This window comes from Coccomyxa subellipsoidea, assembly GCF_000258705.1.
Source record: "Coccomyxa subellipsoidea C-169, whole genome shotgun sequence".
In the NCBI taxonomy this organism is placed as follows: domain Eukaryota; kingdom Viridiplantae; phylum Chlorophyta; class Trebouxiophyceae; family Coccomyxaceae; genus Coccomyxa; species Coccomyxa subellipsoidea.
Window position 1 is genome coordinate 1,581,224 of NW_005178033.1, and position 27,646 is coordinate 1,608,869.

At 56.6% G+C, this 27,646-nt stretch overlaps 6 protein-coding genes across 6 annotated transcripts; 2 read left to right on the forward strand and 4 right to left on the reverse strand.

Moving 5' to 3' along the window:
* Positions 1-2,066: 2,066 nt before the first annotated feature.
* COCSUDRAFT_1729 (hypothetical protein) lies at positions 2,067-5,169 on the reverse strand (the record flags this gene model as incomplete). The annotated part of the gene is made up of 9 exons (XM_005646919.1): positions 2,067-2,142; positions 2,260-2,383; positions 2,618-2,846; positions 3,057-3,257; positions 3,529-3,690; positions 3,912-4,062; positions 4,294-4,475; positions 4,621-4,827; positions 5,095-5,169. Coding segments are annotated over 9 exons (1,407 nt in total), but the record flags the coding sequence as incomplete, so codon positions are not given.
* Positions 5,170-6,165: 996 nt separating this feature from the next.
* COCSUDRAFT_66623 (hypothetical protein) lies at positions 6,166-9,238 on the reverse strand (the record flags this gene model as incomplete). The annotated part of the gene is made up of 11 exons (XM_005646920.1): positions 9,133-9,238; positions 8,942-9,061; positions 8,626-8,819; positions 8,403-8,513; positions 8,244-8,313; positions 7,896-8,094; positions 7,691-7,762; positions 7,363-7,576; positions 7,105-7,185; positions 6,605-6,980; positions 6,166-6,422 (listed from the first exon to the last, which is right to left on the reverse strand). Exons 1-11 carry the CDS (start codon positions 9,143-9,145, stop codon positions 6,166-6,168), a joined length of 1,707 nt encoding a protein of 568 aa, XP_005646977.1. The 5' UTR covers positions 9,146-9,238.
* A 346-nt stretch (positions 9,239-9,584) lies between these two features.
* On the forward strand, positions 9,585-10,612 carry COCSUDRAFT_16460 (alkyl hydroperoxide reductase/ thiol specific antioxidant/ Mal allergen; the record flags this gene model as incomplete). The annotated part of the gene is made up of 4 exons (XM_005646921.1): positions 9,585-9,641; positions 9,780-10,023; positions 10,172-10,330; positions 10,509-10,612. The coding sequence occupies 4 exons, from the start codon at positions 9,585-9,587 to the stop codon at positions 10,610-10,612; spliced, it is 564 nt and encodes a 187-aa protein (XP_005646978.1).
* A 1,430-nt stretch (positions 10,613-12,042) lies between these two features.
* Positions 12,043-12,811, reverse strand: COCSUDRAFT_83474 (hypothetical protein; the record flags this gene model as incomplete). The annotated part of the gene is made up of 3 exons (XM_005647004.1): positions 12,043-12,082; positions 12,395-12,612; positions 12,791-12,811. The coding sequence occupies 3 exons, from the start codon at positions 12,809-12,811 to the stop codon at positions 12,043-12,045; spliced, it is 279 nt and encodes a 92-aa protein (XP_005647061.1).
* A 2,504-nt stretch (positions 12,812-15,315) lies between these two features.
* COCSUDRAFT_53811 (hypothetical protein) lies at positions 15,316-16,989 on the reverse strand. The gene is made up of 3 exons (XM_005646922.1): positions 16,778-16,989; positions 16,445-16,581; positions 15,316-16,155 (listed from the first exon to the last, which is right to left on the reverse strand). The coding sequence occupies exons 1-3, from the start codon at positions 16,815-16,817 to the stop codon at positions 15,859-15,861; spliced, it is 474 nt and encodes a 157-aa protein (XP_005646979.1). The 5' UTR covers positions 16,818-16,989; the 3' UTR covers positions 15,316-15,858.
* A 4,293-nt stretch (positions 16,990-21,282) lies between these two features.
* COCSUDRAFT_83475 (hypothetical protein) lies at positions 21,283-25,133 on the forward strand (the record flags this gene model as incomplete). Its single annotated transcript, XM_005647005.1, has 3 exons — positions 21,283-21,454; positions 24,518-24,660; positions 24,843-25,133. Coding segments are annotated over 3 exons (606 nt in total), but the record flags the coding sequence as incomplete, so codon positions are not given.
* Positions 25,134-27,646: the final 2,513 nt, after the last annotated feature.

Genomic DNA, 27,646 nt, shown 5'->3' on the forward strand with positions numbered 1-27,646 from the left:
CTGAAGCCTGACCCAACCATTCTAAATATACGCGTACATAGAGCTAGGGAGTCAAAGAAGCCAAAATTTGGAGTATATGCAGGATCAGAAGGAAGCCAACCGCCTCAGCACATATGCCATAGGGATCTGCACTCGCGTGCCATAAAGAAAACAAAGAAGTCGGTGGGACAATCAGTGTACAAAATGGTGCAATGTAATTGGGTAGCCTCACTCTCTGTTAGCTCATTTCCGCGAGAGATTGCCATCAGTCACGGCAGATGCATGACGGCCACTGGTGTGCTCTTAAAACAATAGCATACTGTATCCTTTAGCGCTCAGTGGTCGCCCTCAGCACGGCACAGGGCGTGCGCCAGTTGACACGCTCATATGGCATACAAGTCCCGCTCACCATAGACTGCTCCAGCTAGAATCGCTCCAGCATCATCTGTCACCATGGTGCCCCAGTGGTGTATCCATGCCACGAAAAGAAGAATGTGTCCTGGAATTGCTCCGTTACCTCACCGCTGCCTCTCAGTCTGAACAGAAGACGCTCAGAACCAACATCACCAGGCACAGCAGCACCTGGGATCTGAGCACCTCAACAGAGCAGCGCTAAGGTCAGGCCTCACTCGCTCACAGCTTGGGAGTGGCGTGGGCTTCAAGGGACGGCGCCTCTGCAGCGGCCGGTATCAGAGACACCTGCGCTTGCTGCCGGCCCCGGTGTCCAATTTGCCCGGCACCACAGCATTGTTGGTATCGCCGGACATGCAGGGCACAACGGCCTCCACAGCATCCACGCACGGCACCTCCGCATCGGGCCCCGGCAGCCGATCCTGCTGCCCCCGTGCTCCCTCCGCCGCCGCAATCCCTGCTGCTGCTGCGCCGATGTATGCGCCCTGCTGCCGCCCCGGGCCTCCACCCTGCGCAGCACCCCTGCCACTGTCAACCATAGGGGGATACTATATACAACCATGTCAGCCACGCTGCGCTGCGCCAGTGCTGAGCAGTATCAGGCCGGGCAAGGTCTGAATTGGCGCCATTCTGTTAGTATGATCCAGGTATTGCTTGCACGACACAGCGTGCAGCGACAGCAGCACCTGCGCGCTGCCCCGGACCCTGAGCGCTCCAGACGTCACGTTGGCGTCATCGCGAGTTATGGACACGGCGCTGATGTTGTTGGACATGACCACCTCATCCGATAGCGCCTGGACCCTCTGCGACCCGCTGCCTGCTGCCGCGGGCGCCGCCGGCCCAGCCAAGCCTTCGGCGGCCCCATTGCAGGCGGCGACCATTGCCGCTCCGGCCCCCGCACCGTTGCTGCCTGTCGGCTCTGCCGAGCCCCTCTCGCCCGCCAGCCGCCCTGCAAATGAGGCCTGAGGCACCTGGAATGCCGCCAAACAGAATCTTCACCTATCTGCTGCCAGCGTAGCTTCTGATGGGGTGCCACAGCCTCGCACAGCCAGCCATCCTAGTGCAAAACTAGAAAGGACACCTTTTCTCGTAACACCCTGGTCTCGAGATGCCAAGCTTTGCCCGACAAGCGCTTCTCGAGAAGATGTATGTAGAGGGCAGTAAGAGGGGATAAGAACCTGGGCAGCCTCCCCGGCGAGGTTGGCGGTGCGCTCAGCATGGTCGTAGCCGCGGTATTCCGGGTTGCGAGCGCGCGCGGCCGCGGCCTTGAATGCCCCGGCCGTCCTCTCGGCCGCATCGCCGCCGTTGCGGCCGCGCTGCCGCTTGCCGCCCAGCATGTCCACGCTCGACGGCGTCGGCGCGCTTGTTTCGTGCGAGTTGCGCAACGCAGAAGGGTCCGACGCCGGGCGATACGGGATCTGTGTGTAAAGGACAGCACACGAAGTCAAAATTCACATATCTGTTCCATCGAGCATCTCCTTGGTCTTACATTTAAATTCTCCATCAACATGTCGGCATGTGTGTCACCGCGCTCAACCCATGACGCCATGACACGGATCCCAAAAAAAAGCCTTGGCAAGAGTCTTGGGCCGCACCCCTCCAGAGTTGTGGCTGACAATGCTCTGCTGGATGACCTCGGCCGCGCGCGCGAGCGCTGCCTCGGAGTCCTCAGCCGAGATTATTGGGTAGGGGTAGTTGGACCCGAGCTCCACCCCAGCGTCCTCCAGCACATGCTCCGGCGCCTCCCACGGCCTGCGTGCCAGCACACTTCAATCGACCTGAGGCTGGGTACTCTCCTTCTTCAATTTTGAGACACCAAGGCCCATGATCCTTCCGTGCAAGGGAGGGGCGAGGCTGGCAGCCACACACCTGTGGATGTACTTGACGGGCACGCGGGCCAGCACGGGCAGCCATCGCCTGACATACTTGCCCTCCGGGTCGAAGCGAAGCGACTCCTTCTTGTGGTCCAGCATGTAAGAGAAGGGGTGCGCGTCTGGGCAGACACAACTTAACTCAGGACACCACGAGAAACGCCGCCCCCACTGGCAGTCTACATTCAATCCTTGGGAGTCTCATGAAGGCCACCCCTTTCAATGTGTGCAGACAAGCGTGCGCAAGGGGCACAACACCTCAGAGTTTTGGTTGTCTTTTTATTGTCTGATTGTTTGTTTGTTTGCCTGAAACATCACTCATCATAAATTGAAAGGCAGAAGGGCGGGGGGCGCACCGGCGAGGCAGCCGGAGATGTACTGCCAGCCGAGGGCGGCGCACTCCAGGTCGGCGTCCAGCAGGGCGTCCCAGTAGTGCTTGAGGCCCCACTGCCAGGGCAGCAGCAGGTTCTTGACCAGGAAGCTGGCGCACACGACGCGGATGCGGTTGTGCACCCAACCGCTGCTCCACAGCTGCCGCATGCCCGCATCCACCAGCGGATACCCCGTTCGCCCCTGCCGCCAAGCCTACGCCAGAAGCCATCCCACTCTTCTCTCTCACCATCTTCTTTATACTCCACAGAGCTCCACTTGTTCCCTTCAATCATGTCCAGCTCAGCAGCACAAGCTGACAAGAATTGGGATCTCTCGACATGAATCGCCTGGACTCATCACCAATGCTCAACACAAGAGTACAGGTCAGTAGCAACAAGTCAGGGGCAACAAGTCAGGGGAAACTGGACATGCCTTGAAGTGGCGCTGGTCGAAGTTCCAGGGGGCTGCGCGCAGGTGCTCGAGCAGGGAGCGCTCGTGGGTGAAGGGAAAGTGGAAGGAGAGGTAGCGCGCATACTCGCGGTAGCCCATCTGCCGCACAAAGTCCGCCGTGCTGTCGTGCCACTCGCCCGCCATCGCCCCCAGCTTTGCCTCCTGCCGCTTCACCTGCGTAACATCCATGCGAACACCACTTCAGATCCTGTTAGTGCCAAAAGCCTCACCTGCCACATTTTTCTGATAAAATTCAAGTGGCTCAAGTATTCCAGCATCGGGAAGACCGGACTCCCAACCCTGTGCAATAAGCCATGCCAGATATCCGGCGAAGATGAATATAATTATCAGCAAAAAAGCGCGAACTTGCCGACATGTCAGCAGCCGGAAAAAATGACCAACAAAATTTCATATCTCTGTCTCCTAAGAGCGAGGGTCGCACCACATAGTAGATGTGGCGATTGCTGATTTCGCCGTAGTGCACATGCGGCGACAGCGTGGATGTGGACTCGCGGTCAGTTTTGGAGCGGTGCGCGCTGAAGGTGCGCAGCCGTTCCCTCACAAACTTTTCCAGCAGCGCGTGCGCGCCCTTGCCCCCGGGCGCCCACTGCGCACCCGGCCACATTGCATAAGACTCTGCATTGAATGTGGATCGCACAGCTGATCTTAACATGTCATTCAAGCAGCAACCTCCCAGCTGCCAGGAGTCCAACCCCCGCCGTCTGCCTGAGACTGCAGCGCTGCCTCCCCGCATCAGCCGTCAGAACTTGGCGTTGACCAACGCACTTTGTTGATAGCAGCGCAGAGAGGGTGGGTTTTGGGGCTCACGCAGTGATACAGCTGCGCGTTCGACTGCTGCTCCTCGGGGCTCATAAGACCCAGGCTGTCCAGCTCCAGGCCCACGATCTCTGGCGGCACCGCGGAAATGGCCGCCGGCACCGGCAGCGGGATGGGCGGCGGGTACGGCATGTTCTGCACCCTGAACAACGCCAATTCCAGAGACATCATGCCACCGCTGTCACTTCGCAATCCCTCCTGAAGCCATCGTATTCCAGGCAGGAAGTGCAAGGCTTTTAAATTACAAGGCTGCAATGAAGGAATATACCTTTCCTGGCCCCCTGCTTTCGCAGGCAGCAAGTGCAGGATTGCACGCAGTCACAGGCATGCGAGAGCTTTTAATGATGACCGGCAGACGGTGTGTGGCGCGCACCGCGACCAGAAGGAGGCAAAGCTGGTGACGGGGCGGCCGCCCTCGGCGAGGACCTCCCAGGGCTCGTACAGCAGGTCGCCGTTGAAGCTCTGGCAGTGAACACTCAGGCCCTGCATGGCCGCCTTGACCTCATTGTCGCGCACCAGCGATATGGGATCGTACAGGTGGTTGAAGAACACCGCCTGTTCAGCCACGACACTAATTTGATAAGTACACTCCTCCCCTGCACTACTGCCCTTCCCAAGGTGCCTGTCAACGCTGATCGGTGCCACAATCGGACAGGGCTTGTAGAAAAAGCACGGCACTGATTCTGGGCCGGAAGGCGACTGGCGAAGGGCTTGCCTGGGCTCCAGTCTCCTCCACCAGCTGGATGAGGGCAATCCTAGACTCCGGGGAGCGGCGGTATACCATGGAGGTGCCCAGGGCTTGCAGGTCCTTCTCCAGCGCTTTCAGGCTCTGGTGCAGCCACCAGCGCGAGCACCTGCCCGGCTGGAACTGCCCCTCCTCTTCCGGTGCCCATACGTATACTGGCACCTGACATTCAAAGAGTCAAGTTTCACAGGTCAAGAAACAGAGCCTTGGCACCAGAAAGGCACGAGACCCTTTTGTAGGGGATTCCAACACAACATAAAGAATTCTCCTTTGTTCAGCCTTGTTCTTCAGGACAGGGAACATCCAAGGCAACCGATAGAATCAAATATTAAATTCCAGCATTTTTCTGATCAAATCACAGAGCTGAGACGCTGCATGGAGTCAGCGTCCCAGCAAGTTGCAAACACTGATTCCTGGAGCCCGCACCACGGTGGTCGCTGCCTGGACAGCAGCGATGAGAGCAGGATTGTCCGAGACTCTCAAGTCCCTCCTGAACCACAGCAGGACAGTCCTGAAAGGAGGTGAAGGGACCCGCTGGGCGGGCGCACAGGCCGCATCTCCGCTGCCACCGCTGTCCATGTCATGCTATACACCCGGACAAGGAATCAAACATGGCTGGCGTCTGACAGGTGACGACTTTGAATCGGGGCCAGCCTGTGCTCGTCAGTATCCAGAAGATCAAGGTTTGGATTGGAAAAAGTGTCCAAAAGCTTCGGCATGCCACAATCCCTTGGTTCACCATGATTGCCACGTGGAAAGCCGTTTTTCCAGATATGCTTGCACAATTCCTGACGGTGCAATCGAGGGCCGTTTGCTGATGCATGCACTCGTTGAAGTCTCAACTGGAGCAACTTTGAAGCCGTGCAGCCGTCCATAAAGAGCAAAGGATTGTACTGCCCAAAAGCATGACCTGTCCAGAGAGCTTTCAAATCTCCTGGCACTCGCACTCACTGAGCTGGCAGCTGCTTTGATGTCAGCATACCATGTTCTCTAATTCTGCTGTAAAGTAGCTAAGTTGCCAGGATTTCGAGGGAGCTCTTTACCTTTAGTGGCCCGATCGTAGTGAAGCAACGCAACAAAATTATTCCAAGCAATACGTATTCCAAGTATACCCACGAGAAAAGGACTGAATACTCCGAGTCGTTAAATATGGCTCTCATGTCCTTGATCTGATCGCAGCAATCAAGGCGATCAACCTGCCGCACATATCTGCCGCAGTGTTTGTATATATTCAAGACCACACTTCCTACACTTTGCATGCTCAGCACAATGCACAGAGTCTGAGGCACTTATTACCACTCACATTGCGCCCATAAGTTGCGGATCACATCACACCAGGCAAGCGCCTAAAGCCTGCCGTTGCTCTGCACTGCCTGTAAGCCGCTTGGTGCGGCACGTGCCAGCGCAGCCGGTATATCACTGTGATTGTAAAATGGCTCAGGTTAGAAGCACAACGCATAGTGGAAAAGAGCTATGCTGATCAGCAATATTTCCCCAGCATCACTCATCGTCCAGATTCAGGAGGTCGAACTTGTTAGACACAGCTGCCCGTTTGGGCTCCTCCTTGGCGACGAGGCCTGGAGGGCCGCCTGCGCTCTTGGCCGCGTCAGCATCCCTCTCCCTGTTGCGGGCACGCTGGTGCGCGCTGACCGTCTGGAAACCGGCCGCATCCTTGGCCGGCTCGGCTGCAGGTGGCGCGGCCGTTCGCGACGGCGGACCCCTCCCTGGAGCAGGCCCTTGGTGGTGGCCGCTGTCCCCTGCCGTATCACAGACAAGCTTCCACGTGAGATCTTCCTGTCAGGAAAATTTAGAACAAAAGTGCTCGCCACAAGCCTCACTCCGATGGACATACGGCTTCTTGCTGCCAAAGGGGGCCCACGCCGCTCTTGGTGGTACTGCGTTGGCTAAAGAACTGGATGTAAACAGGCAAAGGGCTCACCGTCGCCCCTGCCGCCGCTGCGTGGGCGGCCGCCGTAGCCGCCGCGCGGCGTCCTGCCGCCGCCCTGCCAGCCGCGCTCAGGGTGGCCCTCCAGCCCCGGGGGCAACCCCGTGCGCGGGGGCCCCCGGCCGCCGCCGCCGACGCGGTGGCCGTCGCCCCGGCCGCGGCCCCCGCGCCCGCCACCCTCCCCCCGGCCGCCGCCGCGCCCCGGCCCATGCGGCCGCTCTGCCGAGGCCGCACTGGTGGACGACACGCTGTCATCGTCGCGGTTGGGGCCGGCCCCGTTCACTGGGCGGCCCGGGGCGGCCGCCTTCACCCGCACCTCTGCCGCCCGCGCCGCCTCGGCCTCTGCAGCCCTCTTCTGAGCCTCTGCCATCTGCACAGCAAGCACAACACAGCAATTACAGTGGCACACACAACGAGAGCGCTGACTCAGAGCAAGATGAGCCTGTGATGAAGTCAACAACAAAAGCATTGTCTGTGGGGATGGGGCGGCTCACCCTGCGCTTCTTCTCTCGCTCCTCAATCTCACGGATCTTAGCCTCTGCGTCGATAGGCTTAGCATCTCCAAAAGGATTTGCCTGCGTGGTCGCACACAGTTCTGTTCAGCACCCGACTTCGTCGCAGTGTATTTTATTTCTATAGAGGTACTTGCTTTTCCCTAACTGTGACCAATGCAAGCCATGCACAAAAGCCTTTGACGCTTTCTGTTAACGGTTAATTTATACCAGAACACATTGCTGTCAGCAGTAATGTACCTTCTTTACAGGTGCTGCCGCTGGTTGCTCAGGCCCGGTCTCATCTGCCTTTGAGCGGGGTGCCAGTGTGAGCTTGGGGCGATCTGTGGGGTCCAGAGGTTCCGCGGCCTCCTGCACAGGGGGCGGAGGCGACCTGGCGCGCAGAGGAAGCTGGGCCGGCTCCCTGTTTATGTGACCCCACCGGCTGCCGCCTGTTTCTTCCTCGTGGCGGCCACTGCAAGAACATGACACTGTCACTTGAAAATTCTACAGAGATCCAACAGTCCACGCAGCAAATCAGCGCACTCAGACTGGCATGTCAGGGAAGAAAGTTCTGATATATGTTCACCTGAAGCCTCCATAGCCACGCTCCCCACGGTCCTGACCGCCAGGGCCCCTTCTGCCCTCATCATCTTGCCTCCTGCGCAGGCATCAACAGAGACCCAATTCACACATGCTCACTGACAATCAAGCCTCTGGGGAACGCCTGCCGATATAAATAATTGGGAGCGGCGGAAAGGGCAGGCGTGACATGAACAGTGTAAAGTGCCCACCCAAAGCCGCCCTCCCTGGGCCTGCCCCTGTCAGGGCCATAGGTGTCAGCAAAGCCGCCGCCGCCCCCTCCCCTGCGCCTGTCCTCAAAACCGCCGGCGCCCCTACGGTCATCTTCATAGCCGCCATCGCCAAAGCCGTACCCGCGCCGCCGGTCTCGGCCCCCGTCAAAATCGCGGTCGGAACGGGCCCCAAAGCCACCTGATCCACCACAGAAATTGCTCGCTATTGTATGCACATTACATGGCACAGAAGCTCAAGGTCTGCCTCCCTTTGGAGTCAACATGGTGAACACACTTGATCAAGAAGAATGTAAACTGGTGGTAGAAAAGCAGAAGTGTGGTTTTCACCTCCAGAGCGCTGTGCGCGATCAGGCCGGTCCTCCGCCACATCAACACGAATGGGCCTGCCAAGAACAACCTGCATGGGCGCCCCACCAGTGAGAATAGACAGAATCCAGCAGTCAGGACAATGCACAAGGAACGACTGGGGTTGCATAGCGTACGCACCGAGCCGTCCTTCATGAGGCCCTTCTCCAAGTCAGAACGTGTGGCAAATTCCACGAAGCAGCCGCGAGGCTTGAGGGTGTCCTTGTGCTTGATGATGTGTACATCCACCACCTGGTTGCACCACTGTCTCAGGCAGAGGACTTGCTGCAGTTCCGAAGGCACATGCATCTGATGGCGATGAAAACTCTGAACCGTGCCCTTCACAAATTTCATTCTCTCTTACCTCGAGAGGGGGAGAGAAAATATCTTTCATTTCGTTCTCAGTGGCTTCGTAGGGGATGTTGCCAATGAAGACCTTGAACGGTGGGTGGTCTGGCAACGGCCGAGACGGTCCGCTTGGAGCGCTGCTGTATGCCCCAACAGATTGGTAGCCAGCGCCCTCTCCAGGTGCGGTCGGCAGAGGGGGAAGGCTCTCAACTGTGTAACATATCACAAAGAAGCTGCGTTCAGGAGATTGTTGCATCGCTGCCTTCAATTTAATACTGCACGATCATGCGCAAATTGAGGTAATACCCCCAGATGAGTAGCTGCAAACTTACGTGTGTCATTATCGACGTCCTCATCCGCCCATCGTCCCACATTTGGTTTCAGGAAGTCAGTCAGGGGAAGGGTCTTGCCCTTCTTCTTGCCACCGGGCTTGGCAGCCTCTCCAGATTGCTCTGCATGACATCAATTGTCAACAATCGAATCTCAACACCAGACTTGTACAGAAAATGAAGATCTGACACACCTTTGGAGGCCATGCTTGCCACCGCGGAGGACTTGTATTGCAGCAGCTCCCAATCTGCAGCAGCTTTTAACTTTGCGCAATGATTAGATCAGGATTCTGACATGACAGATCAGTATGCTATGCTGCAACTGAATTACTCCAAGCCGTCTTCCACTCTGGGTGTGGGATAATAACCGTGCTTGTCATCTTGGCATGCAAGGCGATTTGTGGCCAGCTCTCAGACCACACCTCTACAGCTTGATCTGGTTCACCTGTGCATGTCCGGAATGTCTTGTTCTCGACGAGCAAATTTTTACTTCACAACGCGTGTGCCTGCCAACTTGTCTTGCATATTGCGAGGGGCACCGGCATCGCCAGCTCTCACTGGGGTTCCAAGAACACGACCGGCAATCCCCTTTCAAACACCCCAGCAAACACTTCAAACAACACGCAGATCATCTCAATCCATTGTGATGGTGCTGACGGAGAGCAAAACGCTCGAGGTTGGCACCAAAGCTCCGGCATTCACGGTGGGCATCTCCCCACATGCGTGTCTGTACATCGCAGGACAGAAGGAAGTGCATTTCAAGGCAGAGCTTCAACCAGATGTTCGTATTGATGTGCATGTATGTGGTGCTCATAAGCAACTGTCTGTGTTCAACGTGCAGCTGCCTGAGCCTCTCACAACAAATCAAATATCGCTCTATAATCTGGCTGAGGGAGCCCCAGCTCTTCTTGTGATGTTCATCTGCAATCATTGCCCATTCGTGGTCCTTCTCAAAGAGAAGATCGTGGAAGTCTGCAAGGAGTACATGGACCAGGGTGTGGCTGTCGTTGCCATCAGCTCAAATTCCATCAAGACCCATCCACAAGATGGACCTCAGCGCATGGCTGATGACGCCAAGAATTTGGGTGAGGCACTGCCCCATTCATTGATACATTCAAGCACCCATACTCAGGCTACTGCCTGACTTGGACACAATACTGTTGACGTCAGCATGGCCACTTCGGGCCATGCTTATCGCCATGTGTGTATCGCCAATTTTCCGATAACGCACAGGTTATCCATTCCCTTACCTTTACGACGAGACACAGGACGTCGCCAAGCAGTACAAGGCAGCCTGCACACCAGAGTTCTATGTGTTTGATTCCAACCGTGAGCTCGCATATCATGGCCAGTTTGACGATGCACGGCCGGGGAAGGGTTTGCCTGTCACAGGTGAGAAGATCCTGCTCACTGAATGTAGCAAGGCTTGACGTTAATCATGCTGATCAGCCCCTGTTTGCTTACGAGCACTTCTTTGACATGCAGCAACAAGCTCCATTTTGTAAGTCTACATGGAATCTGCTGAAATTTCTTTGCATTGAGATCCTGATTCTCAAGCGGTTGGATGCAGGCAATGATCTGCGTGCGGCTCTGGATGATGTCCTTGCTGGAAGGCCTGTCCAGAGACCGGTCAAACCATCTATTGGTTGTAACATCAAGTGGCATCCACGATGAGGAAAGCCTTTTCCTGCAGCAGATTGTATTTTCTGGAGGGTGGTCTCGTCGTTTGTTACCTTACGATGATCTCAGCAAGCGCAGCACTATTGAAATCGCCAATTGGCAATAGAAGAGCAGCAGTCGAGTAGAACACACTGCAATTGTGCAAGGCCTTTCCCACTGATAGTGCAATTCTTGATGACTTTAGTTGGGGTACTAGCTGATCTGGCTCAATTTGCATCAAATTGACATGGTGCGATTTCCCTTACAGGCTGTTACGTAATTTGCAGCTGTATGTTGTCTAGCAGCTATAGCAGCACTATGATACTTCGGGCCGATGGTCTTGTATGTTGCACGCATTGCAAATAAACTACAGGGCCCTCCCCCTTACATTGGCGCTCACACTGCCCTGTAAGTCTTACAATCACTCTCAACTTGCTTAGATTCCAGAAGTACAAAACCACTGCTGCAGGCCATACTTTACCCTATTATACTTTTGTGCATGTTGGTACCCAGCTGATCTTCAATGAGATAAAAGCTCTTCACCTTATTACAAGATGCTGTCGGCATACAGCCATATTCTTCATGTCAATGATCATGGGTGTGCACAGTCATATGAATCATCACGAACATACTGTACATTGATACGGCATGGCCTCATGCAACCTTCACTGCGCCGGCAAGCTCCTGGTCCAATTTCTCACCCATAACAAGTCTTCTAATGATTTCTCCAGTCGCCGGACCATACGTGAGACCAGAGCCCTCGTGACCGGCTGCAACAAGCAGGCCTTGAGTGCCAAGCATCCACCCTACATATGGTAAACCTCGAGGGGCATATGGCCTTAATCCCACCCGGACATCCACCCCCAACAGATCTACCTGGCTCAACCCAGGCAGAAACATGATTGCACGGTCCAATATCGCTTGCATGACAGCTGGGCTTGACTGGCCGTCAAAACCACAGAACTCGCGGCTGCTCCCCAACAAGGTGCTCCCAGATGCGCTGGTAGTGGCTGTGAAGGTGATATCAAGATTCTCCCTGGATCTTGTCGCCTGGCTGGCATAATGCTGCACCAGGCAAACACAAGCTGATCATCCCAGAATCACAGATGTGGTGCTTGAGAAGGGGATGGGACGTGAACAGCACTTGGGGCTTGCCTGGGCATATCCAATTTCCATCAGGCCATGTCGGATGGGTTGGACAAGGCCAGGGGGAAGCTCCAAGAGGTGCCCTCGGCGGGGCTTGATAGATGGAAGCCATGCTGCTGAGCTGGCCGGAGCAGCTTGTGCCACCAGGTCAGCTGTCCAGGCTCCTGCTGCTATTATGAGCGCTTTGGATGGTATCACCCTGTGCAGCAGATCTATGTGTGTTCACACTAGCTCCCTCTCAGAACACGCCAGCTGCATATTTACAATATGGGTTTTTCAAGCATTGGATTTTGCGCCGCTCACACCTCCTCTTTTCTGTCTGCACTGCGGTTGCTCTCCCTGTGCTCTGACACAGCTCAAAGCTTTCCACCCTGTGCTGCAGGAGGAGAGTGAAATTGGACCCTCCGCTGTGCACCTCGCATGCCCTCAGCAGAGCCGAAGCTGCAAGCCTGCCGTTCTGCAGGACACCAGTGAACACTGACCCTCGGGGAAACTCTCGGGAAAGACAATTCTGTGCCAGCAAATCTCCCCGTGGACAGTAGTCTCTGATGACAAATATGCATGGCAGTAGATAGGAGTCTTATCTAATGCCAGTAGAAGCATAAATGTCTCACCAGTTGTGCATCAGTCCTTGTGACAAGTCCAGCACACACTGCATCCCCAAGTGCAGGCTCCTCTGCTCTTAATTGCCCTTCGTCCATCAGGGCAGCCTTGATGCCGGCAGCGCCAAGCATTGCCTGCCGCTTGCGCAATTGCTCTGTTTCCGCCAAAGAGGTTGCAAGCAAGATGCTGCCAGAGGGCTGCCACGCAACAGAGCTCTCTGGGACTGCGTCGTCCGTCTGAAACAGCTCCCGCCACAGGGCTTTGCTCTGCTCAGCCAAGAGCCAGGCAGGACTCTCAGGCTGCCGATGAGCCATCCAAATATACCCCTGACCTACATGACAGAGTGAAATTGCCTTGTCAAGTTTTCCTGAGTGCAACTGATCACCGCAACATTCACAGGAAGAGGGCAAGCATTGCGTTGGCGAGAGAGGCTCTGAGACACACCCGCGCCTGTAGCAGAGCCATTTCCAATAGATGGACCAGGAATGGTATCATTGGTCTCAATCAGTGCCACTGTCAGTTTAGTGCTCCTGTGCTTCAGGAAGGAATAAGCTGCACAAAGTCCAATGATTCCTGCAGTCGGCAGCTATGTTCTTCATCATTGTCAAGTAGAACATCAGGATTGCAGACCATTCAAAGCTGCAACGCATTGCTTGCTCACCTCCACCAACTACAACGATGTCTGCATGCACATCGTCGCAACGAGACCCTTTGTTCGAGTTGACAAGAGCACACTGAATCTTATGAGGACGAATATTATTTTTGGTAAGGTTAGGGCTATGCCGAAGATTCAAGGGGTAAATGGAGGGCCACTTGGCTAGGATTTGCTGACCCGGTGTGTGCATCTAATCTGTATCTGCGTCCTGAGGCTTGGTGCGGACGTCTAATCCTATTTTTGCGAGGAGGGAGACATATCTCTCAATTTATGACTTTTAGATCTTGAAAGAGAAAGGGTTCCAACTTTGAAGAATGGCTGAGGAAGCTGCGCTTGAAATCGTGGAAGCTGCCCCACCTGCATGAGGAGAGTCCAATCCTTGGTAAAATTTTCACTCTGTCCTTCGATCGAGATCGGAGACCTTCAATATTCCAAATATCATTGCCCAGTGGGCCCTTGAAAACGCCCAGAGAGGCGTGCGGCCCAGTATGTAACAGGAATGCCTTTGGAGTGTGGATGAGTCTCTAGGCAGGTGTACTTGACTTGGGTTTCTGCAGCTACCAAACGATGGAAAGAAATCTAGGAAGCGGATTTTCAGGCTCAAGCGGCCTCTCAGATGCCAAAAAGCGAAGGTAGCACTCTAGTGGTGCAGGGTTGAAATTCTCGAGCAGCAAGCCACTTTCAAAATTTTGACGATATATTGGGGCTGCAGGCTGGCTGTACTTGACTCCAAACTGGCGGGATCGCATAAGAAGCGGAAAGGTATGGCAATTGGGTCGCAACTTTATCATGCAACTTTATCGCACTGAAGCGCAATAACGAATAGACTCAGCAGGTTTGTGCTTTCCCAGAGACGCCAAGACCGCAATTTGAAGTCAACAAGATTTCTTCACTGCCTCAACCGCAGAAGAGATCTGATGCCCTGGCAAAGGGGCAAAGCCCTGGCACTGGCAGACTTACACCCACCCCTGGACAGGAAGACAGAAGAAGCCGGGAGAGCCCTGGGTCTTCTGCACCACCGTATGACGGCATCTCACACGATGTTCATAGAGGCAGGCTTGTGAATGGAGCAAAGGTACAGTTGCCGCTCATGCCACCATTTATAAGTCACCGCAAGCTTTCCAGCAGAGGCAGACACCCAGTATGATGCCCCTGGTCGTTTGCTTGCAACATTGAGAGCATGAAAAGCGGATGCCCCTGTTGAGAGTCTGGGGTTTTCCTTCACACCATGCACATATATCGTCATTTAAGGCTCTAAACTCCTGGAGAAGACTCCTTCCCTTTCCAAGCAATTCTTGAAGTCTGTGGTGTTGGTTGATTTCAGCCTCAGGCGGGAGAAGGAGCAGTGGGCTTCGTGGACTCTTTGCTGGAGGATGTGGCTGCAACCAATCCAAGACTCGCATCAGCTAAAGCAGGGACTGGGCTCAGGATCCAGGTCAGGCCGCCTCTTTAAACACAAGCGAACTGGGGCATGCATGACTTTTGTCCACCAATGCAACTTTGATCCACTTTGCAGGATTCATATGTCAATCGATTCCCTGCAGGACAAGACACTCCTGCTTGACAACCCTGCGAAGGCTGTGAAGAAGCAGCTGCCAAGAAGGCATGGCAGTCAGGTGGCGATGCTGAGTGGAGTGAAGCTCAGAAAGTTGGGACTGCATGCTCTTCGCCCTGATGAGATTAGGTGCCGGCCTTCTCCTTTGCATCAGTGGCTGGTCATAAGCTGGGGGTTGAAATCAATTTCGCAAATCTCTTGCAGCAGAGGTCCTTTGAGACCACGGAGCTGCTGTTTGCAACGCAGGTACGAGAACTTACGGAAACTGAATGAAAGGTGGCAGAGGTACGCCAAAGATGCCATGTGCAGTGCTGCCAATCCAGAAGATGCAGCCTTACTTCTGGACCTGCATGGCTGCTTGCTTGAAGTCAAAGAGCACCGGAACCCTCAGCTCATTGGAAAGACAGGATTTGTTGTCAGGTATAGCAAGGATGCATTTCACATCGTCTCCGCACAGGACAGCCTGCATGTGGTGCCACGCTTGAAAGATTGCGGGTTTCACATAGTATTAGAGCAAGTATGGATAGTCCTACGAACCTAATGAAGCGCCTGCTAGAATGGAGATCCCGCTCTTAGACTTAGCTCCTTGCTTTTTTGTATATTATTTACGAATGGCACTATATTTAGAAATTGCGTATTCAAAGTAATATACTGGTACCCGGAGATCCACACTGATATGGTAGACTGTGCGAATCTGTCATGGTCTGCATGACATGTAATGTCCAAGCACATGATTTGAAGCTCATCACAGAACTCATTCACAAATTATTTTTTACAATGATTCTCTCAATCCACTCTATAATGCAGCTGTCAACAGACGTCTGGCAGAATACAATGTCTATAGACCAACGTTGAACCCCACATGACGGGCAAGTTCTTGAGCTACGATTGTTCCCCTAGCAAGGGACTGGTTCCAAGTCACTTGTAGATCGCACTACAGACATGCTCTAGCTGCGCAGGTATACCATTGGCTACATGGTCGATTACCTCACATGCCACATGTGCACATAGGAACAGGTTGCAAAGGACACGCAAAAGACATGCAGTGGACAACGAAAGAAAAGGTAAAAAACATGCTCTCAACCACTTGGCAAACTTGTGCAAAGGGGTCTTGCGCAGAGGGATGGCATCCATGCCTATCTGACATCTACACTCTCTACATCATTCACGCAGGAGTCCAAAATAAACTATATCGCTCAATCGCTTGCAAGTGCGCAACTATCCAGGAAAATAATAGCGCTATTACAGGCTCAAAAATTTGCACATGCTTCATGCACTTCATCATCTGGCAATACTCCCCACTCAGGGCGCTGCCAAATCGTTGGCCTGGCCAGCTTTCAGCGAGTTGCTGACCCGGGTGGCAAATGAGAACTCCTGCGGCCTCCCACCAGCATCCGCGCTGGATTTCTGTTGTGCAGACACACCCCCGCCACTCTGGCTGCCTTGCCTGCTGTCCAGCCCCGCATCAAGCAGCGATGGTGCATCCTGCTCGCCCCTAGCCACCTCTGTGGCAGGCGATGGGGCCGCCGGCTTCAAGCTTGCTGCTGCCACACTTGTGGTGCAGTTGAAGATGGCCGGAGGCAGGCGCTTGGCGTCCGCCTGAGCCACATAACCATTGCGTCAGCAGTGAGTGTCACCTCCACAGAAGACATGGGGCTGTCTGTGCAAATCTGCCGCAGAGCTGACACATTCGGCGACATGCTCCGAAAATTAATGTAAGTACAGTACGAATTGACTTGACAAAGAACGCTTGCAGGCTTTGACGTTCTCAAGGTGCACTCATGGCAATGCTTGGGAAATCTGTTTGAACGCAGCACAGCCTAATCCCCAAGCACGCCTGCAGGGCAATCACTGTCTGGACAAACAACTCATTGAAAGGTGAGCGTACCGCTGGATAGCAGGAGTTCCCTACTGCAGCGCTCTCACACCAAGCGCAGGACCCCGCTCCTTTGCACTCATCTTTGTCCAGGCCATCACAACTTGAGGCTGTAGGAGTGTTTTGATAATATTTGCACGGGTAGATGTCTGCATTTGATAGAAAAGAGTCAGTACGAGGTCCAGCTGGTGAGGTGTCTCGGTTTGCGTTGTCCCGATGATTTACACATCAGGCTACTGTGGAGAATTTCTCTCTGATCAGCATTGCCATCAAAATATTGATCCTAACATGAATGGTTTATCTCAAACCCACTTCATGGTCGTTGGAAAAGACGCTGCAACCCACCAGCCGGAAGCCCATCAACCTGGTTCGCCGAGAAACACATCGATTCGCCCCATTTGCTGCGGCAGAAGGTGCATGCTTTGACAATCCGACAGGCGTCTTGCTTCAACTTCCCACAAGCGCGTATTCGATCGGTCTCGCTTGGCTGCGCCGAACTGGACAAAATTCCTAGTACCAGCAGCGTCAGCCCCGCGATCAGCGCACGCACACTCACCATCGCACCCAAACAAGGGGACTTCCCAGAGTCTGTGCTCGCTTTGATGCGAAGAAGTCCGACACTGATTGCGCTTTGTCACCTTCAAATCTGAGCTGGAACGGAGAGCTCTCGAGGGTTTCAAGGCAGCAGAGGGTGAACCCTCCTGGAGAAGGAGCTGTCTTCTCCTTGTGGTGTTCAGGGACGCGAGCGTGACAGAAAGAGAGACTGGTAGACAAATTTAACAGTATTTCGAGGTTCAATTGACGTCAGCGCAGTTTCAGTACGCAGGGACGGCTGTATTGGTAGCTGCTCTCATTGTTCAGGTTCGACACTTGCCATAGCTCCGAGTCAGAGAGGCAATATCTGGCGTTTCGGGTGTACGTGGATGTCCTTTTGTCAGGTAAGTCTACTAAAGCCATTCGAGGATGATTTCCAGTGGAATTACTGGAGCAGGGGGGCAGCCCAACCCTATCCTTCCTTCAAGATGGTCAGCTCTTCCCAGGAGTAATTAATAGAATCTTGACTTGGCACTGATCAGCTTTGCATTTTTAGTGATTGGGTGCACTTTGAAACGTGTTTTTTACTCTGTATGCACGATCCTGATCGTACACAAGATAGTCAAGTACGTGACATACAGCAAGCCTTTGCACACCATAGAGTTTGCATGAAGATGTGCTACTGGTAGGAAAGTGCATTTTAGATCATTCTCAGATGACTATGTGACACTGCTCTTCTTTTGGCTGCTTCATCTTCTCTGTGAGCCTGCACCACCTATGAGTATCAGTTATCACTGCTACAGCTTGTCCTGAACTTTCTGTAGAACCGCTGGTGAATGACGGGAGATCATCGGCAATGCACTGTCATTGCGGTGTCTATCGCCTGCTGATGCAAAAGTCGTACTGACAGGCAAGGACCTTTCTGCAGATGACATGAACAGCGCATGTGCATGGATGGAAGCTGCGCTCGCTGTGAAAGGGCCAGCCAGCTGGAAGACAGAGGGAAGCGCTTCCTCTTGCATATCGGACAGGGGAAGCCAGAGATCAGCAGGCTCTGGCGTGTGGTCTGCAGGCACAGCAAAGGTATTCCATCGAAGGACACCTCCACTGCCTATTTTGCCGCTTCTTGTTTCACTCGTAAAGAAATTTCATTGTCCTGCTTCCAGGAAGCCTGGGCTGCATATGTGCACAAAAATCTGGCGCCAGTGCTGGCCTCGGCTTTTGCGATCAACAGTGGGACTGAGCTCCCAGGCGAGGGGGATGCAGCCGCGCTGCTGAACCTGACTCTCGAGCAGGCTCAGCTTTTTCAGCACAGCGCAGATGGCGCCCAGCAGACTGACAACAGCAGGAGGCAGGCAAAGACAGCCTCTGAGGCAGGTTTTCTCGCCCCAGAACCTGCTGAGAATGGAAAAGAGGTAGCGGCAGAGGAGCGCAGCTCAGCCACATATGACGAGGCACTGTGGGCGGCCCTGGCAGCTGCAGCAACCCGAAGCACCAAAGGCACCGCAAGGGCAGCAGTGAAAGTGCAGGAGGCAAGCAATGGCGGCTGCCAGGTCACCAACCCTGACGGGGCAGCCTTGCGCCAAGGAAGCCCGTCGCTCTCGGGGGGTTCCAGCGACGCGGATGTAGTGGACAGCTGGACATCCTTTCCGAGCAGGCAGGCGCCACTGTCAGAGCCGTCCTCCTTCAACGGCACGTTCAGGGCGCAGCGCGCTCGCAGGATGATTAGGGTGATCCGCAGCGCTGCCAAGCCCCGTGCTCCGGCGCCCGGTAACGGGACAGCAGCCGCGGCCGACAGGGCGTCGCCGCAGGCGTGCTGCTCAGCACCGGAGGCGGCCGCGTGCGCAGGGAGCCCGCGGCGCACGCGCAAGAAGCGCGCGGCCACCTCGCTGATGGAGGGTGGCGTTGCCTTCCACACGCCCTCCTCGGCAGGCCCCGGGGGCAAGGACGCCGGCGGCGGCGCCAGCGGCAGGCAGAGGACGCCTGGCGGCTCCACAAACTGCCCGACAGGGCAGCGCGCTGCCAGCAGCTCAAGAGCAGCCTCCGTGGCATCACCCGCTGTGCTGCAGACGCCACCGTTCGTGTCGGCGAGTCTGGTGTCGCCCCTGCGCAGCCACCAGATACAGACCCCCAGCACAGGTTCCTCCAGCACAGCCTGCCAGAGAGAGGGATCCCCGCAGGCTGGGGAGACTCCGTCATTGCGCAACACAACGCTGCATCGGGATGAGCTCGGGCTCTCGGGAGATGCGCCCAGTGCAAGCTCCTGCTTGGGTCGCCCCCCCCTTCTACTGGCGGCTGCCACCGGCCGCGCTGACATCATCCGCCACCTCCTCGCGTCAGCCCCCAAGGAGCCTCCCAACCCCCGGTCGAGTGACTATGGGTGAGAGCAGTAAATGCAGATATGTCCTCATTGGCTGCTGAGAACACTGCATTGCACCTTTACTTTAAAAAATATGATGGCAGTCAAGTAACAATGATGGCATGCATGGAAACAAGCGCTGACGCCTCGCGGTGGTGTGCATGTCAGGCTCATACAGCAGGAGCTGGAGCAAGCGGCGCTGCTGGCTGCAGCCCTGGCGAGCGAGCGGGCACCGGGGTCCCGGCTGCCAGGCCCCTTTGTGGCTGCGCCTGCAGGCCTCGCCCAGCCTGACTGCCAGACCTTGCTCCAGTGCACCGCCCTGCACCTGGCAGCTCTGTTTGGGCACGTCCAGGTGGCACAGGTCCTGCTGGAGTCGCCTGCCTGCAGCGTCAGCTCCCGCAATGCTCAGGTGCGTGCAGCTCAGCTCTGATATGGGGCCCTCCTTGGCGTCTGCATGCTTGTTTATCTTATCATGCTTTGCAGAAGCGGCACTAGTGTTACGGTATTGCAGACCAAGAATCTCCATGAGGCTGTTTCTCGGCATATTTGTTGAGGAAGAATGGCTGCGCAGGGGACGACAGCGCTGCACATCGCAGCTCGGGAGGGCTGGGCGCAGTTTGTGTCGCTGCTGGCGCTGGTGCCTGAGTGCAACCTGGACGCATGCGACTACGGCGGCCGCACAGCAATGCACCTTGCCGCTGCCATGGGCCGAGCCGACGTGGTCAACAAGCTCTGGTGCTCCGGCTGCAAAATTGAGCCTGTGGATTCAAACGGATGGAGCGGTGTGCCCCTTCTGTCTTTCTCGAGGCTCTCCCATTCATGACTGAAGCTACCTGAAGTGTTGCCTCCTGAAATTCTGTCCTGATCGACTTTGCGTTCAAGGGGAGGTATAGACAGCCACTGCGGGTTGTTGACTTGACCAGTGGGTGGTTGCTGGGAACAGCGCTACACTATGCGGCGGAGGCGGGGAGCACAGGGGTGGTGGCAAACTTGGTGATAGCCGGCTGCCACGTGCACACTGGCACGTCGGCAGGCTGGACGGCAGCGCACCTGGCAGCCTATTCTGGCCACACAGAGGTGCTCCAGAAGCTGCTGCTTGGGGGCTACGATGTGGACTGTGCCTCAGGCTCAGGCGCCTGCACTGCATTGCAACTTGCCGCGCAGCATGGGCATCTGCAGGTTTGACACATTGCCATCTACACAGCTTGTCTGCAGGACGCACCTTGCCTCTTGGCAGGAAATGCGTGTATAATAACCACAATAATAATATTAATAAATCTACACAGGAAGTGATCATGAGTCCGAGCTCAAGAGGCCCAGATCCACAACACTGGTTCTTGCCAATTTGTGCTGCCTTTGATTTCCTGTCCATGGTTTGATTTTTGCCAATGGCTGATCGGGATTATATGTTGGGCATGCAGGCAGTGAATGTTCTGCTTATGGCGGGCGCAAACGTGCAGCTCAAGTGCGACACTGGCGCAGACGTCCTGCAGTGCGCTGCAGAGAGCGGATGCCACGAGGTTTTTGAGCGCATCTTGGAGGTGCGAGCCTTTCCCACTGATGAGGACCCACATTGCTAGTGTACCAGTTCTTCGTGTAGATTGTCACGCAACCCTCCTTTTTGCTTTTGATCATAGGTGGGCAAGAGCGACCTGGCTGGCCGTGACTTGGCGGGTGCACACCTGGTCCACAGTGCTGCCAAGGGCGGCAATGGTGCCATCTTGCAGACACTGCTGGACCGTGGCGGTGATGAGACAGCCATCACCAGCGTAGGCCGCACCTGCCTTCACTACGCCGCGCATGGTGAGTCTGGAAATCAAACATGCACCTTGCCTCGCGCTCTTTCCATCCCGCACACGCTGCCTGCATACACACAAGCATGGGAGGGTCAGGGAGAGGTGATTTGAGGGTGTTTATGCTCTGGGCAGGCGGGCATATGGACATGACGGAGTGGCTGCTCAAGCGCGGCGCAAGTGTGAACCGCGAGGACTGTGTTGGAGTCACTCCCCTCATGCTTGCATGCGAGGCCGGCTCCCCTGAGATGGTTTCCCTGCTTCTGGCGCACGGCGCTGACCTGCATGCATCCAGCGCTGCTGGCTGCACCCCCCTGCACTTCGCCTCCTCTTCTGGTAGGTCCACCTTTTGAGCATACATATCATAAGCTTATGATGGATCATCTTGGGCTCGAGCTCACTGTTGTGCACCATGTACTCTTGGTTTTTCATGAGGAGAATAAGTCTGATATGTCTCACTCTGACATGCTGATCCACCCCAGGTTCAGAGAGGGCAGTGGACCTGCTGCTGGAGAAGGGCGCAGATGTGGGAGTGGTGTGCCAGCGAGGCACTACGGCGCTGCACCACGCTGCAGAGAGCAACCGCTCAGAGGTGCTCGAGCGGCTGCTGCAGAGCGCAAGGGAGGCTCTGATCAGGGTCAAGGATGCTCTCGGCTGGACTGCCCTCCATTACGCTGCCAGCCACGAGCAACCCGTCTGCTCTGCCTTGCTCATTGAGGTCGATCATACCCCATTGCATTGCTGGCAAGTGTTGAAGTAGATCATAAACTTGTGCTTGCTGGGGCTATTGCAGTGAAATGCCTCCTGCTGCTATGCAGGGACCATGACTGGTCTGTTTGCATTTGGCAGGCGGGTGCGGAGCTGGATGCTCAGAATACAGCAGATCTGACACCGCTGCACGTCGCCGCGAGAGCCCGGAGTGTGGCGGTTGTGAGACTGCTGCTAGAGTGCAGCTGTGATGGCAGCCTGGCGGATGCGTCCGGCAGAGCTGCCCTGCACTACGCTGCGCAGTCGGGGGAGTGGCCGCTGTTTAGCACACTGTATGAGCACCCTGCCTGCGCTGTCATGGACGCAGATGACAGAGGTGAGCAATTGCATTTGCGCTTTGGATCCTTTGCCTATTGGGACAAGCACGGGGCAACTGTCAAGGGTATGTTTTTGGCTAAACGGTGCCCATGCGGTTGTGCAGGGCTCACACCCCTCCACTATGCTGTGGAGGGAGGGTCGCTGGAAATTGTGGGAGTGCTGTTGGCTCACATGGCCGCACTCAAACGTGAGTCTCCTGGCCCTGCGGCACCGCGTGCCGCAGGAGACCTCAAGGGTCAGCAAGACGACAGCCAGCAGCCCAGCGGTAGCAAATCACAGCAGCGCACACCGCACGTAGAAGGAGGTGCCCAATTGAGATCCTCTGAAGCTGAATGCAGAAGTGGAGCTCCTCACGTCTCTGCGTTGTCACCAAAAGCCCCAGACGCCGCTCCTGGGAGGATGCCATCATGCAGCAATGCAGCTCATCCAAGTAATGCAATCAAGACGGCCTCCTTCACGCCTATCCATATGGCGGCGTACAAGGGCCACGCAGAGCTCATCCCCTGCCTGCTCCAGGCTGGCTACTCTGTGAGCACTCTGGACTCCCTCCGCCGCACGCCGCTGCATTACGCGGCCCTGCAGGGCTGTCACGCCTTTGAGCTGCCCTCCGGCACCACCCATGAAGCAGCCGTGGCGGCCGTCCCACCGCTAGCCATGGCCGGGGCCGCCGCGCCTGGGGGTCTGCATGGGTGGCTTGATAGCTGCGCCGGGGACTCTGACTCCAAGGCCAGCCCCGCCAAGCAGACGTCTGCCGCTGATGCACCGCCCTGCAGCCAACTGAGCCGCAGCACTAGCAGCACCAGTGGCAGCAGCTGCGGCACAGCGCAGTCAGATAGCACGCATGAGCCGCAACCCTCAAGTGGTGTGACAATTGCAGCGGCGGACGCGCCAGCCCAATGGCCAGCTCAGGCCGGGCCCGGCGCGTGGCCGGCTGCCATGCAGTGGCCGGGGCTGATGCCACGCGTGCGCATTGACTTTGCCGGCGCATCCGAGCTGCTGCTGGCAGCGCGCGTCGATGTGTATGCTGTGGACGCCTGTGGCCGCACCGCGCTGCACTATGCTGCTGGTGAGCCTTAGCTGTGGAGCATTTTATCCAGGAACCAGCTTTCGCGTGCTGATGTAGCTGATGTGCTACATCAGCAATGTGTTAAAGGGCAGACCTCATACAGATTGAGCTGCATTATAATAATCTGCTTTCTATACAGAGCTTCCCTACGTGTTATTGATGTGAATTTGCAGCCTGGGATTTGTTCATCACTTAGGGATCGGCAAATATTCTTCATCACTTTGTCAAAGACAAAGTGAGTGTGAGCGGGTGGTGCAGGCACGGGCGAGCATGCCCTGGTGGAGCAGCTGCTGGATCTTGGGGTGGCAATGGGGGCAGCGGACGCGGCCGGCTGGACTCCGCTGGCGTGGGCGGCGGCCGGCGGGCACGCCACGTGTGTCTCGCTCCTGCTGGAGGCCGGCGCGGGCGTTGGCTCGCTCGACGACCAGGGCCGCCTGCCGCTGCACTGGGCTGCTGAGCGCGGCCGCGCGCATGTAGTCGCGCTGCTTGTCCCCGCCATGCTGCAGGCCGGCTCCGACCTGCATGCGCTGGTGAGCCCACATATTACCTGGCTACCAATGTGTCCCAACCACTTGTCTCCTGGCTAACATCATCTCGATATCTCGGCCAAAATGTTACTCGGCTGACATTTTGTCAATGTCTTTACTTTTTAATAACACCGCATTTGAGCAGTAATAGAGGCAGGCCTGGTTTGCACTCATCACCTTGCTGCGAAGGTGCTTGGGCTGTCGTGTGCAGCGGCGTTGCCTTGTGTGATCTTTTCATGCTCCTGCTCGCAGGACAAGACCGGCTTGTCCGCTGTGGCGCTGGCGGCTGCCGGGGGCCACGTGGAGTGCGTCGCTCAGATCCTGGACAGCACCACCACCGCAACAGAGAGGGGCCTCTCCGCCCTGCACCTTGCTGTGCAGGTGCGCAGGGCTTTCATGCACCACTACTCATATTGCTGCCTGCTTGCCACGACTGCCTGCTAGGTTTGTCGTGCATGTCTTTGATGAGGTTTCTTTTAAATTTGGCCTGTTTGGCTGCAGGATGGCTTGGACCTCCTTGTGGCCCAGCTGCTGCTGTTGCCTGGGGCTGCGCCCGACAGCCGCGACAAGGACGGGCTCACCCCTCTCCACTGGGCTGCGTCAAGAGGTACTGCTCCCTTCTTTTCCTCTGCCCAGGATGTTGCCCTATCCCCACCAGCCATAGGACGTAAGGTTTACAGCTATCAACATAATTTGTCCTGACATATTGATTGGCGTCAGGCTCGGATATGATTGTGGGACAGCTGCTGGCAGCCGTCGCCGACATCGACGCTGTTACGAATGACAGCTGGACCGCGCTGCACGAAGCCTCCCTCAATGGCCACACTGCCGTGGTGGAGCGCCTGCTGCAAGCCGGGGCACAGGTGCGCCAGCTTCACCCCTCTCAGAGCACCAGAGCACTCTCCCATCGGGCCTTAAATGCAGCCATGGATGCGCGCCAAGCTTGTGCCAGCCGCCCTTCTGTGGACCGCATGCCCTTTAACGCTGGGGCCGGCGCAGGGCTGCTGGAGTGAGTTTCCTGTGGGGCGTGCAGGTGTGCCTCAAGACGTCGATGGGCCTGACGGCGCTGCACAACGCGGCGAGCAACGGGCACACAGAGGTCGTGGAGCTGCTGCTGGCCGCGGGGGCCGCCCCGAACGCGCGCGCGCTGTCCAACGCGACCGCGCTCTTCTGCGCGGCCGGCGCTGGCCACACCGCCATCGTGCGCCGCCTGCTGGCCGTCGGCGCTGAGGTCGGCGTGGCTGCAGGGGCCGGCGCCACCGCGCTGCATGCAGCCGCGGGCGCAGGCCACCTCCCCGTCGTCGAGGCCCTGCTGGACGGGCACGCCGATGTCGACGTGCAGGTTGCCCCCCGCACTAGTAATGGTGTGCTGTGCTGTGTTGCTGTGCAGAGAGGTGGAAGCAACCCGCATGTCACAAATTCTCAGATTTCCCATCTGCTGACTGGCACAATCTTGGGGTAAGATGGGAGGGTTATTGTTGGGGAGAACTGAAGGGCTGCCTTCAGCACTGCTTAGTATACCCTGTAGTTGAGACATGAAGGGAGACATCGGCATTTTATGGTTGTGAGGCAGATTGTTGGGCATGTGCAGGCTCAAAACGGCGCGACAGCGCTGCACAATGCTACAGGAGGGGGCTACAACGACGTTGTCAAGGCCCTGCTGGGCGCCAAGGCGGACACCGACGTCCAGAATGGCAACTGCAACACGGCGCTCCACCTCGCGTCCGGAAAAGGTGGCTACTCCTCTCCTTTGCATGCGCATGCCCCTGTCTGCACCACATGCTCACATCCCCTTACGTGGTCAAACCCTTTTGCACGACACTGGTTTAGTCTGCAGCCATTAAGTTGCTCGCTACACCACCAACTCACCCCTACATCACAGCTAAGAGGAAGATATATATTATAGGGGAGTATAGATCCCCCTGCAACTTACCCGCAATTGGGCGTCATGCAAACACATGCTGAGGGGCATGCTGGGAGGCGGCAGGGCATGTAGAGGTGGTGGAGACTCTGCTGGCGGCCGGGGCGAGCGCGCACATCCGCAACGCCAAAGGGTGGGCGCCAGTGCACAGCGCTGCGGCCGCGGGGCAGCTAGAGGCAGTTCTGCGCCTGGTTGCTGCCGGTGCCGCCCCCCGCTCGCGCCCCGACCTCGACGTCCTGCGCCTGCTCACGCGCAAGACCACCTACAGGTGTGTGGGCCCCCTTGCTCAAGAAATGTGTGTCCTGCAATACACACAACAGCAGTAATGATTACATCACAGTGATTGCCGCACTGAAAACGTACGTAAGTGAAGTGCAGTGCCAATGACTAAATACTCATTCAGCATGCAAGGACACATCTGCAACAGCTGCTGCCTGTCTTGCGCTGCTGGCTGTCCTGCTCTGAAAGTGGCTCTTCCTTGAACAGCAGATGGGAAATTCAGTGCTATCAAGGAATAAAACAACCTATGGCCAGCATAGCAGAATAAGGGGTGGGTCTGTGGGTGCAGGCACAGCTACGTGGAGGGGCGGCTGAGGCTGGCAGAGAAGGAGAGGCAGCGCATCAAAAGCAAGACTGTGGCCAGCGGCGCACAAACCGGCCCGTCGCAAGAAGAGCTGGCCTCCCTGGAGGCGCAGGCGAACGCCAATATGGCAGCGCTCTTGGAAGAGGAAGAAGTCAAGAAGGTACGTCCAAACACCCCAAATCATCACTGGTGCATCTTGAATCCTTGACAATGGACCTCTCAAAATGCTGCTATGGCTGCGTGCTCTGATGCTTAGATTAGAAGATTTCTGCTGTTGCAGGATGTGGTGGAGAAGAAGAAAAACAAGAAGAAGGACAAGAAGAAGCGCAAGGGCAAGAAAGGCAGCGAGAAGGAGGCAGAGGAGGAGGCAGGCAGCGCTGATGATGCAAAGCAGGATGGCGCAGATGCAGTGCCCTCCATCGCCGAGCATGAAGAAACTGCAGAGCACCAGGAAGCAGTGGAGGAAGATGCTGTTGGGAGGCCAGAGGTTGCAGACCCGCCCTGCCCTCCAGCTGAGGGAGCAGATCTGTCAGAGGCGCCTCCTGTCAAGCTTAAGAAGCAAGCAGATAGTGTGGCTGCAAAGACTCCTGAAGCCCGCGTGTCCAATGGACCGGCAGCCAAGGCCAACCCCCGCACTCCGCGCAGCAAGAGTCCAGCCAAGGCAGTGAAGTCCAGGAAGCAGCCAGCGGAGGTTACAATGCCGGGCAAGGCGGCACAGGCTGCGGAGGAGGACGCCTCTGAGTGGCAGAGCGTAGGCACGGCACAGCGCAAGGCGCGCCGCGCCCTCAAGCTGCAAGACCCGCAGCCCGGCAGCGCGCCTCGTCCGGCGCCCGCCAGCGGATACCAGCAGCAGCCACCGCCGCCGCCGCGCGCTGCGGCTGGTTCAAATTCTGCCTCCGCCAAACCTGCTGCGAGGGCGGTTGTTCCCGGCAAGGGCTCCACCGCGCCGTCTCCCCAGGAGGCTCGCCCAGTGCGCAGCCAGCCTCGGGCTGCGGACGTGAGGGCGGCTGCCGATGCAGCGGCGCCCGCGCGTGGCAACGCAGGAGCACCCTCGTTCGCGGATGTCGCTCGGCCAGGGCACCCAAGAGCGGTCAGAGAGCAGCCCCAGCCGGCGGCAGCCAGCGTCCCGGATGCAGAGGCGAGCAGCGCCTTACAAGGGAAGCCATCGCCAGGCAAGGTGCCCGGACCTGTGCAGTTGCTGCCACACATCACGGCTCCACCTGCTGCTGCTGAGGGGACGCCTGGAATCTCAGCTGAGCGAGCAGACACAGGGCGAGCTGCTGCAGACGAGGGTGCTCCGCTGCAGTTTGGCTCCCAGCCACCGGTGTTGGCAGCGCAGCCGCGG

What these genes read in the sequence shown, in the direction of transcription:
- COCSUDRAFT_53811 (XM_005646922.1), bottom strand. Translation starts at nt 16,817, where the DNA reads ATGTGTTTCTCGGCGAACCAGGTTGATGGGCTTCCGGCTG. An exon ending in GGTTGATGGGCTTCCGGCTG is followed by an intron (nt 16,582 to 16,777) that starts GTGGGTTGCAGC and finishes TATCAAATGCAG; the next exon opens with ACATCTACCCGTGCAAATAT. An exon ending in GGAACTCCTGCTATCCAGCG is followed by an intron (nt 16,156 to 16,444) that starts GTACGCTCACCT and finishes TATGTGGCTCAG; the next exon opens with GCGGACGCCAAGCGCCTGCC.